Source organism: Pungitius pungitius, chromosome 11 (genome assembly GCF_949316345.1).
Source record: "Pungitius pungitius chromosome 11, fPunPun2.1, whole genome shotgun sequence".
NCBI lineage: Eukaryota > Metazoa > Chordata > Actinopteri > Perciformes > Gasterosteidae > Pungitius > Pungitius pungitius.
The window spans coordinates 17,707,081-17,723,775 of NC_084910.1; the positions used below are offsets into that span (position 1 = coordinate 17,707,081).

At 48.8% G+C, this 16,695-nt stretch overlaps 1 protein-coding gene across 2 annotated transcripts; it reads right to left on the bottom strand.

Annotated features, from left to right (window-relative positions):
• Positions 1 to 2,699: 2,699 nt before the first annotated feature.
• otud7b (OTU deubiquitinase 7B) lies at positions 2,700 to 13,214 on the bottom strand. Of its 2 annotated transcripts, none has more exons than XM_037452834.2 (11): positions 13,066 to 13,214; positions 12,235 to 12,405; positions 11,905 to 12,135; positions 10,646 to 10,747; positions 10,209 to 10,336; positions 9,080 to 9,186; positions 8,696 to 8,823; positions 8,288 to 8,437; positions 7,691 to 7,805; positions 6,888 to 6,966; positions 2,700 to 5,847 (listed from the first exon to the last, which is right to left on the bottom strand). In XM_037452834.2, the coding sequence occupies exons 1-11, from the start codon at positions 13,148 to 13,150 to the stop codon at positions 4,366 to 4,368; spliced, it is 2,778 nt and encodes a 925-aa protein (XP_037308731.2). In that variant the 5' UTR covers positions 13,151 to 13,214; the 3' UTR covers positions 2,700 to 4,365. The 2 variants fall into 2 exon arrangements, with proteins under 2 accessions (XP_037308731.2, XP_037308730.2); XM_037452833.2 differs by having other exon boundaries at positions 7,691 to 7,808.
• Positions 13,215 to 16,695: the final 3,481 nt, after the last annotated feature.

Consider the following 16,695-nt stretch of genomic DNA (forward strand, 5'->3'; position numbering starts at 1 on the left):
GAGTCAGCAAGTCAACATTACATACAATCATTCCACTCATCAACCTTCTGGTGTCTAAAGTTTGTAAAAAAAAACACACAATCCTGTTCATTTACCACCTACAGCCTCTTTTGGGTCAGCTGTACCTTTTTTCCAGTTGTCCAGCGGCTCTGTGTGGCGACCGGCTTCTTGTCCTCTCTCATCCAAACGAGTGGAACGAAACCTCCAAACTACTCTCTTCCAAATACAGGAGGACAACTTAGAAGAAACTCCAGTTTGCAGAGAAGTCCGAGGTAATCCCGAGCGACGGCGTGTCCCTCTGAGCAGGTGTCCTTGTGAACTGTAACAGAGGGGAGGTCTGGATTTTTTACCACATGGGAAAGTGTTGAATATTACATGAGGGTCTCGGATTACTCTAATACATAAAACAGTCCCAGACACAGGACCTGGCATCATCGGATCTGGAGTTCAACGATGTATAATGAAACACGTTTGGGCTTCTGCAGAAAGTCAGAGACAACAAACTGATATTTATATTCAAATGTATGACTAAGCGGTGTTTTTAATTTTTTTTTAAATTTCAGCTGAGTTTCTCTGCAGCTCCACTTCAATGAGGGCAACACATGAAAACTCTTATTTGATATCTGAGGAAATTCGGTTTTCTGTTAACAAAGCCACAAAAAGAATAGATTAAGGGAATGAAACCAGGGAATATACTGTAGATTAGTTTTTTTTAATATTCCAGCTTTGTAGACAAAATGTAAAATGTTTATGTAATTATGTGCGTTGAGTGTCAATCATTTTTAAATGGAGTTAATTGTATACCAGTGAACATTTATGATCAATGTGTTATTTTTCACATTAAACACAGAAACGAGAGGAAGCAAAGAATTCTTGAAATACAATGAGAATTTATTCAAACGGTGCAAAAAATAATTATAATAATAATAACCTAAACATAAAATCTGATGTTCTTTCAATCCAGATTGCACTGTCACACAGCCTTAGGGCTCTCCTCTCAGAAAATAGAATAAAAATAAAAACATAAAAAAATAAAAACAGATCAAAAATACCATGACAACTGTAACCAAGTTAAAATAATGCACAAATTTGGTAGAATGGCTTGCCATTTACATGCAACAGTTCCAGTCCCATGCAACTATTCCATGTTAATGTCACCTAGGATGAATGTTCTGTTCACACAAGAATTACAGTGTTGTACAATATATAAAAATATATATCGGGTCAGTTGTCGCAAAACTAATTCTGAGCCATTTCTCTTCTGGTTCGGAGGAAACGAGCCGGGTCAACAAGAACGCTGCAGTCGTGTTTTAGCATAGCACGGGTCGGTGGCTGTAGAAAAAAAAAAAAAAAAAAAGGACCAAAATGTACAGATACAAACTCTAAAAAAAAAAAAAGCAACAGACAAATGAAAACCAGACTGCTAGACAATTAGCCACGTGAGAAAGAACATCCTAAAATGTCGCAACTAAACATTCCACAAGGAAACCTATGAAAAAAATCTCACTAATATATATATATATATATATATATATATATATATATATATATATATATTCTCAAATGGGGTCCTGTCAGGTCAGCTTTGCCTCGAGGACCCACGGGCTCGACTGGGACTCACTTTCTGGTAAACACCGGCCCTCCGAGCTCCTCATCCACACGCGCTTCAGCTTCCAACAGCATACATTCTTACCCTTAAAAACACTGTAAAACTTTGGGCTTACAAAAATACCTTGGAACACATTTATACAACTTGTCATTGTTTTTTTTTTTTTTTTTCCTTCTTAAATACAAAAAGTGTTCCGTAGCCTGTGAAGTCGGATGTTGTGCACGTTTCTGAGGCATTCGTTTCTTTGCACAACCCCCCCCCCCCCTTGTCATTCGATGAAATGAAAGCTAATTATTACTTTGGAGAGAGTTTGCACACGTACACGTCTCTAAAGACAGGCGTCACGCTTGACGGGGCCCGTCTGAGATTAAATGTACCGGCGCAGGTCAACACACACAAACACAGCAAATGCACGTTTTTTGGGGGAATTAGCATAACGTAAGTGTTTTATTGTCATTAAAACTTGAGTGTTGCTTTAAATGCACAGCATATAAACTCCCTTCTTCCTTATGCCACCTTTAGCGTCACAGATCATACTGAATAGTGTTACGGCGTGTTCATTTGTAGTTTTGAGTAAGCGCAGGAGGTAAAAAAAGAAAAGAAAAGTGAGAAACTAAACAAGACTGCCCTCTACTGGGCAAGGCAGTGATTCGCATTCTAAATTGTGCTTTTCTCGACTCGATGCCAAAAGAACAGATTCGGTCAACAAGAGTCACGCTGCTTCAAAAGGGAAGTTCTCACCATGGCTTATAAAGAGGGGAGTGAATCAAGTATCTTCAAAACAGCCTGGAATCAGATACTTTAACAAGGAAGACTAAATCGGACCATTGGCCGGTTAAACCCGCCGACAGCAACTCACCGAATAGGATAATGGCCCCACCGCAGCAGCAGCAGCTGCGCTGGGATTCGTTAAGGATCAGAATCTGTTAGATTTCGGGGGGGGGGGGGGGGGGGGGCAGGCGGCGGACGCCTGCCGTGTTTACTCCTGCACAGCGTCCAAGAACAAAATGCAGAAAAAAAAGGCAACTAGGAAAACTGAGTTAGACGGCGCACCGAAAACACCGGAGCTGTCCGGTAACCCTGCGCCCCCCCCCCCCCCCCCCAAACATCAGCACGCGTGGCAGTGTCTGCAGAGAAGAACAAAGGACAACAGTCAGGCCACTTCAGAAACAGTACGAAACCAAACAAAAAAAAAATAATAATAATCCACGGACATCAGGAAAAGTGCTTGAAATTGTGCAAAGAGAGAGTTCACGCAAACCGGGTTCGTATTGGTGGGGACGAACTGCCAGAAATGACGAAGCGGCCCTTTACGGGGAGGTCAGGAGTTTTGCAGAAACACAGAACCTGGTGCGCATGAAGGTGTCCCATCGGGGAGGTACGGGGGGAGCGGGATGAGTGACCTTGACCTTTGGTGCGATCAGCATGAAACGTGCTTCACGTTTCTCAGACCAACGCGGCATTTTCAGACTCATAACTGACAAACCGTAAAATGTGTCAATACAAACGGGGGGGGGGGGGGATATTGTGGGGGCGTTGACCCCGTCGCGTCACGCCAACAGTCACAGCCGAGGACATCATCGCGGCACGCATTCGCCAACCAAATGGGTCCATTAACTGGCCGCCGTGTCGAAACGACTCGGCAGCATGTCGCCGGACGCTGTTGTGCTGTGTGACATTTCCACTTGGTGGTGTGTAGTATTGCTCGTGTTGGGGGGGAGGGGGGCACAAATAATCAAAACGCCTCAAGAAAGGCAAAACCGAGCCAGAGAAGAGGAGACACTCCAGTCTGGTGTCATCTCAGTCCAACAGCGTCCCCTCATTAGTCCGGCCGGCGGCATTTCCCCTTCAGCCGGTCAAGCTTGTCCTAATGCAACGGATATACATGTATCTATATATATATATATATCTTTCATTGTGTTGAACGTATGGACATGTAAGCGTTTGCACTCTGCAACAGTAGCACCACAGCAGCCCACGGACTAGATTGCGTTATGCAAATGCGGACCAGAGAGAAAGAAAATAAGAGGATTCGTTCTGCCGCCTCCCGAGGTACAAGTGACGCGTAACAGTAGTGTACAAAAAGGAGTAAACCAGAGGCGACTCAAACGCCCCGTAGTCGACCAGTCAGCGACGTTTGCAATGCGCCCGCGCGCTTGTCTCTCCGCGTGTGTGTGGCAGTGGGAGTCTGACTTAGTGTATGTGCGTGTCGATGGGTGTTGTGCACGGCGTCTGCCGTATACATTCTCTCCACGGGGAGGAGACAGTAGCGAGGCGTTAAAACGGATCAAAACGGAGGCGAGCCTGCAGCGCGCTCTCACACACACACACACACACACACACACACACACACACACACACACACACACACACACACACACACACACACACACACACACACACACACACACACACACACACACACACACACACACACACACACACACACACACACACACACACACTTGGCCTGCATAAGAGCCACAGCAAAACGCAACAGAAGTGCAGTTGGTTAATACAAGGGTCGAACATGTGACCCCCAGCAGCGAGAAACCACCCTGTTTATTCTGCGGTCGAGTCCATTCCAACAGGAAGTGACACAGCTTTAAAACAAAAACAAAAAAAAAGAGGGGAGGGGGAGGGAGCTGATTGTGCCTTTCTCTTGTTCATCCCGAGGCCGATCCGCCCCCCGGGCCGCTCATTGGTTTGGACTGAAAAAGGCCACTGGTCAAACTCGAGCCCCCCCCCGGTTTGGTTCACAACCGGTGGACGGCGAGGTCCGGCTCCGTCTTCTTCAGCTCCTCCCGGTAGCAGTAGGAGCAGTAGTGGCCCGTCTCGGGGTGTCCGTAGTAGGTGCAGTTGGGTGTCCGGCAGCGGCTGGACTGCCGGTTGGCCAAACCGCCGGCGCTGCCCAGCGAGTAGTGTCTGACCGGGGGCTGCCCGCCCCGAGAGTCCAGGTTGGAGCGCAGGTCCCGGAAGCCGTTGGTGTACGTCCCGCCGGCGAGTTCGGCGCCGGGGTAGTCCGGCGGGTCGAAGTCGGGCGGGTGCGAGGGCGCCAGGCGAGACGGGCTCAGGGAGGCGGGGCCTTGCGTGTTGTTGTACTGGGGGTGGGAGGGGGCCTGCGCTGCGGGGCAGTGCCGGGGAAGCGTGGCGTAGGAGGGGAGGCCGGGGTAGGAGGTCGCCGGGGAGCCGCCGGCCAGCTGGCGCCGGGTGTCCATGTAGCTGTGCATTTGAAGGTGCTGGGCGAGGGGCGCCGCCACGGGGCTCTGGTCGATGAAGGAGGGCCGCGGGATGGGCACGGCGGCGGAGTACATGGAGGCGCTCAGGGGAGACGACTTGGGCTGGTTGAACGGAGGAGACGCGCTCTCCGGCGGCTCCTCGCCGGCCTCGTACGGACGGTAGGCCGCCTCCGTCCCGCCAGCCGCCGCCTCCTTCTTCGGCGGCGGCGCCGGCTGGGCGCCGTTGGCGACGCCCTTCCTCTCCGCGTCGCGCCGCTGTTGCTCCTGCTCGGCGTGATAGCGCTCCTCCGCGTCGGCCAGGTAGCGCAGGATCATCTCCTCCTGGAAGGGCTGCCGGTTGCTGGTCGTCAGGAGGCTGGCGAAGATGAGCTTCCGCTCGCCTTGCATGGCGGCGCGCAGGATGCCCAGGCTGACCTTGACGTCGGCGCCGTACTTGTAGCTGTCGCTCTCGGTGCTGCTGCCGCAGCTGCTGCTCATGCTGCTGCCCGTCCCGTTGAGGCGCTCGCTGCCCGAGGAGGGGGAGCCTTTCCCAGAATCCTCAGAGGCGTGGGCCGAGGGCGAGCTGTCCTTGCTGCCCTTCCGCCCCTTAAACGAGCCCTTCTTCTTTTCCGCACCCTCCTGCTTGGCGCCTCCGGCTCCGGCGCTCTTTCCCGTCATCAGTCCGCCCACGTTCTTCTTCAGCTTGCTGCCCAGGCTTTTGCCGAAACTGCCGAGCTTATTGGCCACAGAGTCTGCCCTCTTTTTGTCCTTGTCTTTGTCCTTCTTGGTTTTGTCCTTTGCAGCCCCGGCCGATCCATTGCTGCAGGAGCTGGACGATGAAGAGGAGCCGTTCTTGGCCGTGGGCCCCCCTCCGTTGACCGAGGGCCCCGCTGCCGCGTCTCCGTTGCCGTTGGAGCTGCTGCTGACCGACTCCTTATCGGACTCGCCCGAGTCTGGGGGCGTCCGGGCGTCCTCCCCCGCTGAGGCCGTGGGAGACTCTGGCTGGGCCAGAGGGGCTTGCTGCGGGGAAGACAAGGCGGAGACCCAAGTTAGCCAAAAAATACCGGCGAGAGGAGAAAATATACAGGTGAAACTCAAAAAATTAGAATATCGTGCAAGAGTTCATTTAATTCAGTAATTTAACTTAACCGTCTAACAGGACATTTTAGAGCACTTCATGCTTCCTTCAGCAGACAAGCTTCATGGAGATGCCGACTTCATTTCCCAGCAGGACTTGGCACTTGCCCACACTGCCAAAAATGTTCTGAGATATTGAATTTGGGGTTTTCATAAGCTGTATGCCATAATCATCCAAAATTATATCAAATAAAGGCTTGAGATACGTTACTTTGCGTGTAATGAGTCTATATAATATATTAGTTTCACCTTTTAAGTTGAATTGCTGAAATAAATGAACCTTTGCACAATATTCTAATTTTTCAAATTTCACCTGCATAACATTTGAGTCACGTCCTGGAACAACTCCTGGAATATGTCCTTTAGGTATCTGGGCAGGGGGGGGGGGGGGGGAGGGGAGGGGAGCAATGTGAAAAGAGTGATTCATAGAGGTGTTTTTTCCCTGTCCAAAGCAAAATAACAAAAACAAACAAATGACTCAGTTTCCAAAAGTCTAAAAATGTCATGGAAGCCCTAGAATGAACAAAGCTGTATTTAGAACCTCTATGGCGACGCACTCTTCTGATGAGCGCTCCATCTCTCAGCACACAGCTACCTTGTGGTAGCATTTCTACTCAGAACAATCTCCTTAGATTAGAGTTTAATACAGTTTCCCGTTTCCTGGGGCCAGTCCCTGCAGCCCAACCACACAGCTTGCTATGAACTAGTCCCTTCTTCCCTGCTGCCAGCGCGTGGCACACAAGAGGAGCTTTGTCCCGGGACATGAATGACCTCGAAGGACCTGGTGTAGTTTGTTTTTTAAAATAGGCTTTCTATACGTCTGTCGAAAAAAGAAAAAAAAAGGTTGTTTGGGTAAAACCGGGTCACACGATAAAGGTTCCAGTGGATCGTCTGAGGTGGAAACGTGGACTGTCATCTTTTACCTCACAGGGCAGGGGCAGCCAGGTGACCGTCATGTAGCTGTGTAACATCTGGAGCTTGGCCTCCAACGAAAGAGCCACACTGGGTGAAAAGAGAGAGAGAGAGAGAGAGAGGGAGAGATGAGTGACGGCTCCGGTGTCGTCCTGATGGGGAAACGAACTCATGTCGACGATGGGGAAGTGGATCTACGGTGGCTCCAACAGTCGGGAGCAGGATTCTAAAAATGTGCAACCCGTGGGAAATGAATCCAAAGCAAGGAAGGCTGCGAGAGGAAGATACCGCAAGAAATAATATTCTCAATACAGAAAGGTTTATTTATTTGTGTTGTTTTAAATGAACCTCGCTGTTCCCCGCGACGAACGTAAAGCTATTTGACCTGATATTACAACACTGAATGATTAGGCTGCTGCTGCTGAAATGGCAGTGAATATCCAGTGCATTGTTGCTCTGCTCTAGATTTCTGACTTTTTATTCCAAACAACACTCCTCCTGTCCACTCTGTCCACCGTGTCATCGACTGACGTGCACAAGATGAAGGGTTATTTTTAGCCAGCTGCTATTTCGGCGCTGCTCCATTCATAGAAGGTATTAAGAGCTAATCGTATTGTCACTGGCACTGAGTGTGCTAATCCGGAGTCAGGGGGTCAATCCCCGCACGCTCGCCGCGCGGAAGGGAGGGCCGTCAGACGAGGGCGTACGCATCATCGCACAGCTGACAAATGCAGTGGTAAAAAAAAAAAAAAAAGGCAAAAATAAATACAATTTGAGCTAAACTAACGTCTCTGGATGTAGAAGGAGGCCGCACCTTGCCAGCATCACGTTGTCTGTGTCGTCCTTGCCCCACTCCCAGTCCTTCCCGGGGTCCACGGCAAAGTGCAGAGGCAGCATCTTGTGCTCAGAGTCGGTGAGAGGGATCACAACTGCTGGTGGAGACGGGAGAAAAAGGTATTCTTAAAGAAACAATGAAATAAAAATAAAAAAGTTTGAATCCAGTGTTTTTTCCAAAAGGTGCAAACGTAACAAATGATAGTAAGATATTTATGTATATATATTAAATGAATTAATTCTTAATGACAAATCTGTGACTTTATTGTGCAAACTTTCATCAAAAAGTCATTCAACTTTGACACCGGAAGGAGGTCGTTTGCTTGCTTGGTGTTTGCTGGATATACTCAACAGCCCAAAGGCTGTTAGTCACCATTCTTAAATAAACCGCTAACGTCAACATTAAAAAAAGACTGACCCATCAAGATCTAAAACGGGTCCAAGTCTGACGTAAGGTCAGATAAACCTCAACACACATTAAAATAACAAAACAGCTTCCCAAGAGGAACTCCGTATTGATTAAAGATATCAAAACAGTATTCGGATGTCGATGGAGATATTCGCTGCAGAGCGTTACCTTGGTCTTTGGAAGTGTCCCTCTGCTCCATGGAGACCAGGGCGGAGAAGTGCGCCTGGTCGTAGGCCAGCACCAGGGGCGAGCGGTGGCACTTGGCAGCTGGCACCTCCAGTGGAAGGTAGATGCCTCCGAACGGGATGGGAGCAAAGGCTGGGGACGGATGGGAAGGACACTTGGAAAAAAAAGTCGACCGTGGCGCGTTTGATTTGATCCAGAACCATACGCGACCTTCACCTCAGTCGAAACATCGAAGCGGGGATTACACTGGTTGAAAGTCTTTTTATATCCTCTTTCAACTTTCCTTGGGTGGTGTGTACTTCACTGACTCAGGCCACTCATTAGTCACCACTTGATAAAACTATTCTGTTTAGAATAACCTGTGACGTAGTGAGCGAGGCGCATATTCACCCTCTCCTCCGGAGTCCCTCAGCATGGTGTCGGCCACCACCACGATGGGTCTCCTGAGGACGTGGGCCAAGACGAAGACGTGAAACTCCTCCAAGCTCTCGTACACCGGCTCATCGGAGGACTCCACCCTGAAGACGACGGAGACACGGCCGTTTTTGCGGACAGACGTCGCCAGACGAAAAGAAACGTGCGCAGGAGCCTCGGCGCCACAAACTTCACGCACCCCGCGAGGGCGTCCAAACAGAGCGCGTGTCTGACCATTTGAACTATAAACAGCGGATTGACTGCGAGCGAGCGTTGTCTTGTTCATGAATAAAAACACGAGTGGGCCTCGGTGTGCGTTTGGGTTAACAGGCCCGCCGTTGTCCGAGGCCGCGGCCTTACCCGTTGCTGCCGTTGGTGCTGTAGTGTATCCGGGGCTCGCTGGAGGCGAGCTTCAACAGTTCATTCCACTCCTTCTGCCACTCCTCCTCCGTGTACACCAGGCCGGACTGGGGAGAAAGAAAGGACACACACACACACACACATTTAGAGAGGGAGTGCCAAATGTCACAAAATGTCTGCAAAAGCAGGTTACATGCCGACAATCGAGGAAAGAAATTTGACTAGCGCCTCTGCAAATCCCCCTTAGTTAGTCATACCTGCAGAACTTTCGCCAATAACACTGTTTAACCTCCAGAAATGGACAGTTCTATATATATATATATATATATTTTTTTTTTCTCTCTGCCACAGCAGTTTGGGGCCTCAGTGACTAACGGCTGAGCATTAAGCAGTCATCCGCGCGGCATCTCAGCCGCGGGTGCCTGCGCGCCGTCTGCAACCACTTTGGAAAACGCGCTCAGCGTGCTGCTGCGCCTGCTTTCACTGGGAGAGGAGTCATTGTGTTCTGTCCAAAATATATATATATTTTTTTTAAAAAGCCTTTGAAGAGCGTTGAAGTGGAAGAGCACGCACGACCACGACTGTTTCTGCGGCTCCGATAAAAACGGGCGATAAGTAGGTGGAGATAACGGCACCAGATGATGTAGTTAAACAGTGGTGTAAAGATAAGGATGAAACAACCTTACAAACACTTTGTATTTGAGAGGGAACGCCCGAGGGTTTTCAAGGCTGCACAATGTGACGGAATCAACAGTTTTAGAAAACAGAATTAGAAATAAAAAAAACTAGTCACCAACCTCCTTACCGGGCCCGATAATCAAAAACACATCGAGCCCTGCTACAGAATTACTACGGGTACGTGAAGCCAGACTTTAAATCCAGTCTGTGGTTATTTTAGAGATCCACTAGAAAGAACTTCGAACTAAGACCGCACAGAACACAGAAAACTACGGAACAACAGTGAGTCGTGTGCTGTGGCATGTGAAGGATTTTACTTGTCCATTGTCCCCCCCCCCCCCCCCCCTCCTTTGGTCAAATGAGTGAAACAAGCAACATTGTGTAGCCCACTAGCTGCTCCGGCGCTTCGGACCAGCGCCTCGCCCTCTTGCGGCCCTCAACCATGACAGACCTCTTTGTTCTGCTGGGTCTGCTGCCACCTCCACCTGCGCTTCAGCGCCTCGCGCTCCAAGCCGCGGTCCATCAGCGCGTACAGCGACTTCCGTAGCATCAGGTCCCGGTCGTGAAAGCCCCACATACCTGCAAAAAAAAAAAGAATAAATAAAAGTGATCTCATTCAAAGGCCAAAATGAAGCCGGCTTGTAGTATTGCATCGTTAAAATCACAGGTCAAGCACATGAACGTTACGGTCACATCCAATAACCCGGGGCTTGAACAATGCCTGCACATTATTACGAACATTATTAATTTCCTAAGTGGGCGACAAAGACTAAGTGCACTGCAATGTCGTAAAATGCAATTAGTGCTTAAACCAACAATAAAGCTCTCCCAATGAATGCTAATGGAGTGCGAACCTGCCTGGTTTCAAAAAAGGTCCGCAATACTCACCGAGCGAGGCGGCGTGCAGGAGGCAATTTCCGTCTCCACTTGTTGCCAGAGGCAGCAGATTTTGACAGTTTGAAACCACTTTCGTCCACCAGTTCAGTCGCCCTGCAGGCAAAAAGAACAAAAATAAATACACACGTAACTCACCAAACATGCCGCTGCAGTGAATGTTAAACAGTTGCTGTAGTTTAAATCAAATGGATTACATGAAGAGGTTTGGGAAGAAATTAATTTAAAACTACATTTTCATGCTGGGAAATAAGATGTCACATGACTCTATTATTATGAAGCACGGAATACGGCTTTGCTTCATAGTTCCAAAGTCATTTGGCATTCTCTTTCAATTTAACACTTGGGTGGGTAACGTTAGAGGGAGACACGCAAGAGACAGCGAGATATTAAAAATTGCTTAAACCGAATACAACCGAAAACAAGCCAAGCGTCGGCTCCACAAGTTGATAAATCAAGACGGACATTCTCCCCCAAGAGCTGCCTCATGAACGTTAACAACAAACACGTTGATCGTTTGAACCCACAGCCGTAAAGCTAACGGTGCGTGGACGGACACACACACACACACACACACACACACACACACACACACACACACACACACACACACACACACACACACACACACACACACACACACACACACACACACACACACACACACACACACACACACACACACACATTTTATTCTGTCGCAGCTTTTAATTCATCAATTGCCATCAGGATGTAATGAAAATGTCAACGAATAAAAATTAAAAATACATTTCCCACCCATTTTAAATTAAAATATGAATGTGCAGACAGGTCTTGTGAGGCTTTGGAACCCCAGAGGGGGAAGCCGACGTTATCGTCTCCGTCACATTTCTCTCTCTCTGCGGCCTTGATTTTTACTGTAATATAAAAGTCCTGCACCTCTATGAAAAAATGAGCACAGTAATGCCTAGGAGTAGAGGGAACTAACTGTATTTTATGCAGTACAACACAGTTACTTTGCAATAAATCATCAAAAGGAAAAAAAAGAACGATGCAGTTTGGCCAACCAGTTTAGAGGAAATATGCTTTTCCATCCTGCTGCTGGATTAAAAGGGTTAAAACTGGTCTAAGTAAGTTGAGCACTGATGTTAGCGGTGCTGGTAACCCTAGCGACGCTTCTACTGCGAGGCAGGAAGCACAACACCAGGACTAAGAAGCTAAATGGAACCCGGGCCACCATGACACCTGTGCCTTTCCTCCTGTGTTCCTCTCACCGGCGTGCTCCAGGGCCACCATCATCGACTGCTCGATCAGGTCCCTCTCGATGAAGACGCGGAAGTCCTCCCGGTACACGGTGAGGTCCGGCAGCTGGAAGGTGCACAGGGGCGTGTCCAGGAGCGGCTCGGCGCTGCTGCCTCCGGTGCTGGAGACGTGAGAGCGCGCCAGCGACACGATGGTGGAGCTGGCGTGGGAGATGCCCCTCGAGAGGCGCTTCTCTGTAGCGGCTGAAAGAACGTGGAGAAAGGGGTGGGGGGGGCTTTAAGCATGCTGTCAGGGGCCCTCGAGTGTCGCCTCCCAAGCAGCTGGAAGCCGATCGTCCTCACCTTGCACCACCTCGTCTTGGCGGTGGAGCACGGGCCGCCCCAGCCGGGCCATCTCCTTTTCCAGCGGCGGATACGCCCGGTCCTCGCCGAACGAATACGTCAGGTTCCCAGCGTGCACCTGTCGCAGCTGCTCAAAGTCGCTGAGGGCGGCGGTGAAATCCCAGTTCTTGCCTGCGGACGGAGCGAGGGGTGAGGGACGGCACGGACTCCCGAGACCACGGGTCCAGCGCGGCGAGCGAGTGACATGACCTTGATTAGTTTAAGTATTCACCTCACGTCAATTCAACAGCTAACCGCCTCCTCTTGTTGCAAGAGCCACTGGCACATTCTCTTGCTTGAGTAATTATCCGAATTAGGAGCACGCCTCGGGTTCGCCGGCATACATTTTTCAACCCGTATTCTTATCTGCAGCTAGAGTTGCTGCTAGGCAACAGGAGCCCTGTTGACTCCAGGAATGCCTTCTGTTCCTGGATGATCGCCTGATGAACAGCAACCAGCCAGAAGCACCGGCTGAGACAGCGGTCACTCTGGCTGCCGCTCAGATGATATCACCAGCTGTCAACTTCACCCCCCCCCCAACGCCCACACCCTCCCACACACCTTTTCTAGGTGGATTTTAATTATATGGGAGTAGCAAAGACTAAATGGAAGGATAAAAACTAAAAGGATCAAGTTTAACTTGTTTAACTTTAGTAAAAGAAAGCGAGCTCAGGACAATGTGATAATTGCATCAATTGATACACCCAGTGACTTGGTGCCTAATTGTGTCATTGCTGTAATAAAGCCGTGATTAGGGCGATTATGTCGACGGCTGTGGAAATGAGGACTCACCCTCCAGCAGGTCTCTGGCCAATCCGGGTTCTGCTCCAGTGGAACGGACAAAGTCGGACAGGACTGCGTCCATATCCACGGTCATGTGATCATGAATTCACCAGGTTGCAGGTTGTATCCGGGAAGAAAAAAAAAAGAAACGGACAGCCCTGACAGGGCGCTAAGGGGACGTGTGGGGGGGGGGGGGGGGGGTTGGGGGGGGGGATCCTCTCTGCCTGCCGCTACGCTTCCTGCCTCCCCTGGAAAGAGAGGACGCAGATCAGATTAAACCTGCAGGTGAAAACACATCACGAGAGACAGAAAAGAGCCCAGATGAATTTTGACTGCGAGTTCATCGATAGACTGATCAATACAGAAACTGATATCAAATACAAAGTCTGGATTTCTGCTCACATCATCGTAATCTACAACGAATAAAGGTGTCAGTTAATGCTCAGAAATATTAGGTATTAAGTGGACTTTTCAAACGGGGCAGGTGAGCAAATGGACCTGGGAGTCTCATTTTTCCTCCAAAGAGGCCCCTTTGAAATCAATCAGACGATTTTACTCTGATCTAAAGGACTCGGCCCGGAAATCAATACAGCCACATCATCCAGACCGAGAGGGGGGGGGAACCGCAGTCAGCATGAGTCGACACAAAGGATGTGGAGGGCAATCGATGGCGGGCCGGACAGAGGGCAGGAATCGAAGCCGCTCCGGCTGGAAAGAGGCGCTCGGGGGTCCGAGCTCAAAGAAGAAGGTACTCGCTTCGGAGCGCCGGCGTGCCAGCCTCGCTCCGGAAGATTTGTCCACGCGCAGCACTTTGCTGCGGCCATTTTTTTAGACCGATTCATTTAGATTTGCGCTTTTGCATCGTCACGGTGGGTTGTTCTCACTCGGCGCTTTGAGCATTTTTCATCGGTAAAAAAAAAAAAAAAGACTGATTTAGCAGATTCGTAGATGTAGAAGAAGAATAAATCGCACACATTCCCATGACAACATTTTGCTGTGCACACAATCATGAGGTCCTCCGGTCATTCTGCAGCCTTGAGCTTCACAAACTGCCTTTCTTTCCCTTTTGCAGCTACCTACAGTCATCTATTCCCATTCGTCCCATGGCTCATGCACCACCCAATGTTCCTGCCTCCTCTCTGACTCAGTGAACTCCTTTTCCACAGCGCCGGATGAGTCACGGGTTTTACTCTTCTCACACCTCTCTCTCTCTCTCTCTCTCTCATTCTCTCGCTCGCCCGCTCCTCCCACCTCGCGCAGTTCCTCCATCATTATTACGGTCAAAGACACAAAAGGCACGCAGGGGGGGGGGGGGGGGGGAGGACCAGGCACAAACATATTTTTTTTCAAAAGAAAAGAAAAGGCTTTTCTCTGAGTATTTCTAGAGCGTTCTCTGCAAAGTCGGGCATTCATCAGCCCGCCCTGCAGGGCCTACCGGCATTCTACGAGATTCAGGCCTACTGATCTCACACACATAACATCTTAAAAGAGATGTGGGGCAGACCACGGACGAATCAAAAGAGACTTAGACAGAAGTGTGGGTTGGACCGATAATAGCAACGCATCAAAAAAAAAAAAAAAAAAGACACCAGGGATGTGTGGAGTGAGCGCGTTGCTATTAGGTACCAAAAGAAGAAGCTGTACCAAGAATCTGTGCAGCTTTACTTGGAGACTGAAAAAAAACAAACTCATAGAAAACAATAAGAATCGTCAATTATGTCCCACTAAAAAAAAAACAAATAATAATAATACATAACAAAACGTTATCATCGGGCGACAACTTTTTGTCCCCGGTGCCTTGATACAGTTTAACTGTCTCAATGTTAAATGGGGAGATTTCCGGAGAGGCACGTTGGTGTGGACTTTGTCAGATGTAATATTTCTGGCCAATGCTGGTAAATCATCTCCGTAGCAACAATACGATGGAGGGATCACAGTCGAGCCTCCGCGTGGACTTTAGGGCGCTAGGTGTGCTGTTTGTTTGCTTATTAGCAGCCCGTAAAAAAAAAAATAGAAAAGGCTATTTATTGGTTGGATTATTTCGAGCAACCCAGTCATAAATGGCATAAATGAGAAAAGCACACCGACGCAGACCAACAAAAGGCTGGTTGTTGTCACTCTGGAACACGAGCCATTCCCCTGAACCCACCGCGGTGCGTTTGATGTCACGCCGCATGGCCCCAGATCTCCGGCGCAACACCGTGGCGTCATGAAAATGAAATCAACCGCTACGCATTTGTAGCGTGCTCTGGATTCATTGAGAGGAGCAGATTGCGAGTCAGATTATAACACGCGTGAGTCGGGCCTAATTGAAGGGGGCTGTTGGTATGCGCCTTGGTTGCGTTTACTTCCCTCCCTGGGAAACTTGCAAATGGCATAATTAAGCTAAACAGTCTTAACAGCGGCGGACGTGTCGGGAGGAAGAGTCCAAACAGTGGGAGGAGACGAAGTCTAACGAGCTCATTAAGTAGAAGGAAAATAATATGGTGCATGTTTTGTAAAATGATACCCAAAAGATTGTCACATTGTGACAGAAATAGCTTTTTCAAAAAAAGAAAGAAAAGTGAGAAATGTGCAGCTGATTTTAAATGTGTCAATGGTGTCAAAACAATATGTATAATATATTTTTTCTTCCTTTCGTTTGATGTCCAAATCATTTTATTTGTCAACCAGCGAAAAAATTAAATCTATAGAAGAAAGCCAGGCTAACAGGAACCGGACTGCTGCCAGCGTGGGGCGGTCAGTGATTTGTGTCTGGGGGGGGTGGGGGGGGGGGGCTGAGCTTTTGTCTGGCAGGAGAGGCTTACGTAACCGGAGCTTCTGACACCACGTGGGAGCTGAAGCTGTGGGCCGGATCACTGAGGGAGACGGAGAGGTCACCGCGGCCCACTGCGTTTAGCCCCTCGGCGGGCTCAGGGGGTCGATTCACCGCCGGGACGGGACGGGACGGGGGGGCGCAAGACACAAGTTGGTTTTGTTCGCCCTCGTGGAATAACTCAAGTTTCTCATTGAAAAAACTTGTGAGAATTAACGAAAATTTGGGAATATTTTGCTGATTATCGGGACAATATTGTGAATCGCTATTCATTCATAAAATTGTGAAAAATGCAAACAATGACACAGCTTGAAATGGCAATTTATATTCTAAAGAGGCTGGTGAGACAAAAAAAGAAGAAAAATGTCATTTTTACATATGACCTGCAAAAGAAAATAGGTTCCAGACACGTATCACAGTCCTTTGTCTGTTTTTTTTTGTTAGAAAAAAAAAAAACACATTGCAGATTCAGCCTTTTTTAATCAACGTCATGAAAGCCACAAGAAATGAGCACCTACGCAACTCACCCTATAGACGTAGATGCTCCCTTGTGACTGTTTCAGGACACATCGTTGTGCGATTTCTCTACAGGAAGCGTTTGAGCAGCACTTCTTGTCTTACTTGTTTGTTTTTAATTGTCTTGGACAGGATTTAGCGGCGTTGGTTCAAAGTGTTGTTATCTGCCCCGGGGTGAAACCATTACCCAGATAAGGGACATTAGAAGAGAAAGAGACATTACGCACAACACGCAAAAGGTGCTTGTGCGCTGAATTCTTTGTTCTGCTCGCCAACTCACGAGAACAATGAGCCGTTGTGATGTACCT

What these genes read in the sequence shown, in the direction of transcription:
- otud7b (XM_037452833.2), bottom strand. Translation starts at nt 13,150, where the DNA reads ATGACCGTGGATATGGACGCAGTCCTGTCCGACTTTGTCCGTTCCACT. An exon ending in CCTGCACGCCGCCTCGCTCG is followed by an intron (nt 10,337 to 10,645) that starts GTGAGTATTGCG and finishes TTTTTTTTGCAG; the next exon opens with GTATGTGGGGCTTTCACGAC. An exon ending in GGACACTTCCAAAGACCAAG is followed by an intron (nt 7,809 to 8,287) that starts GTAACGCTCTGC and finishes CGTCTCCACCAG; the next exon opens with CAGTTGTGATCCCTCTCACC.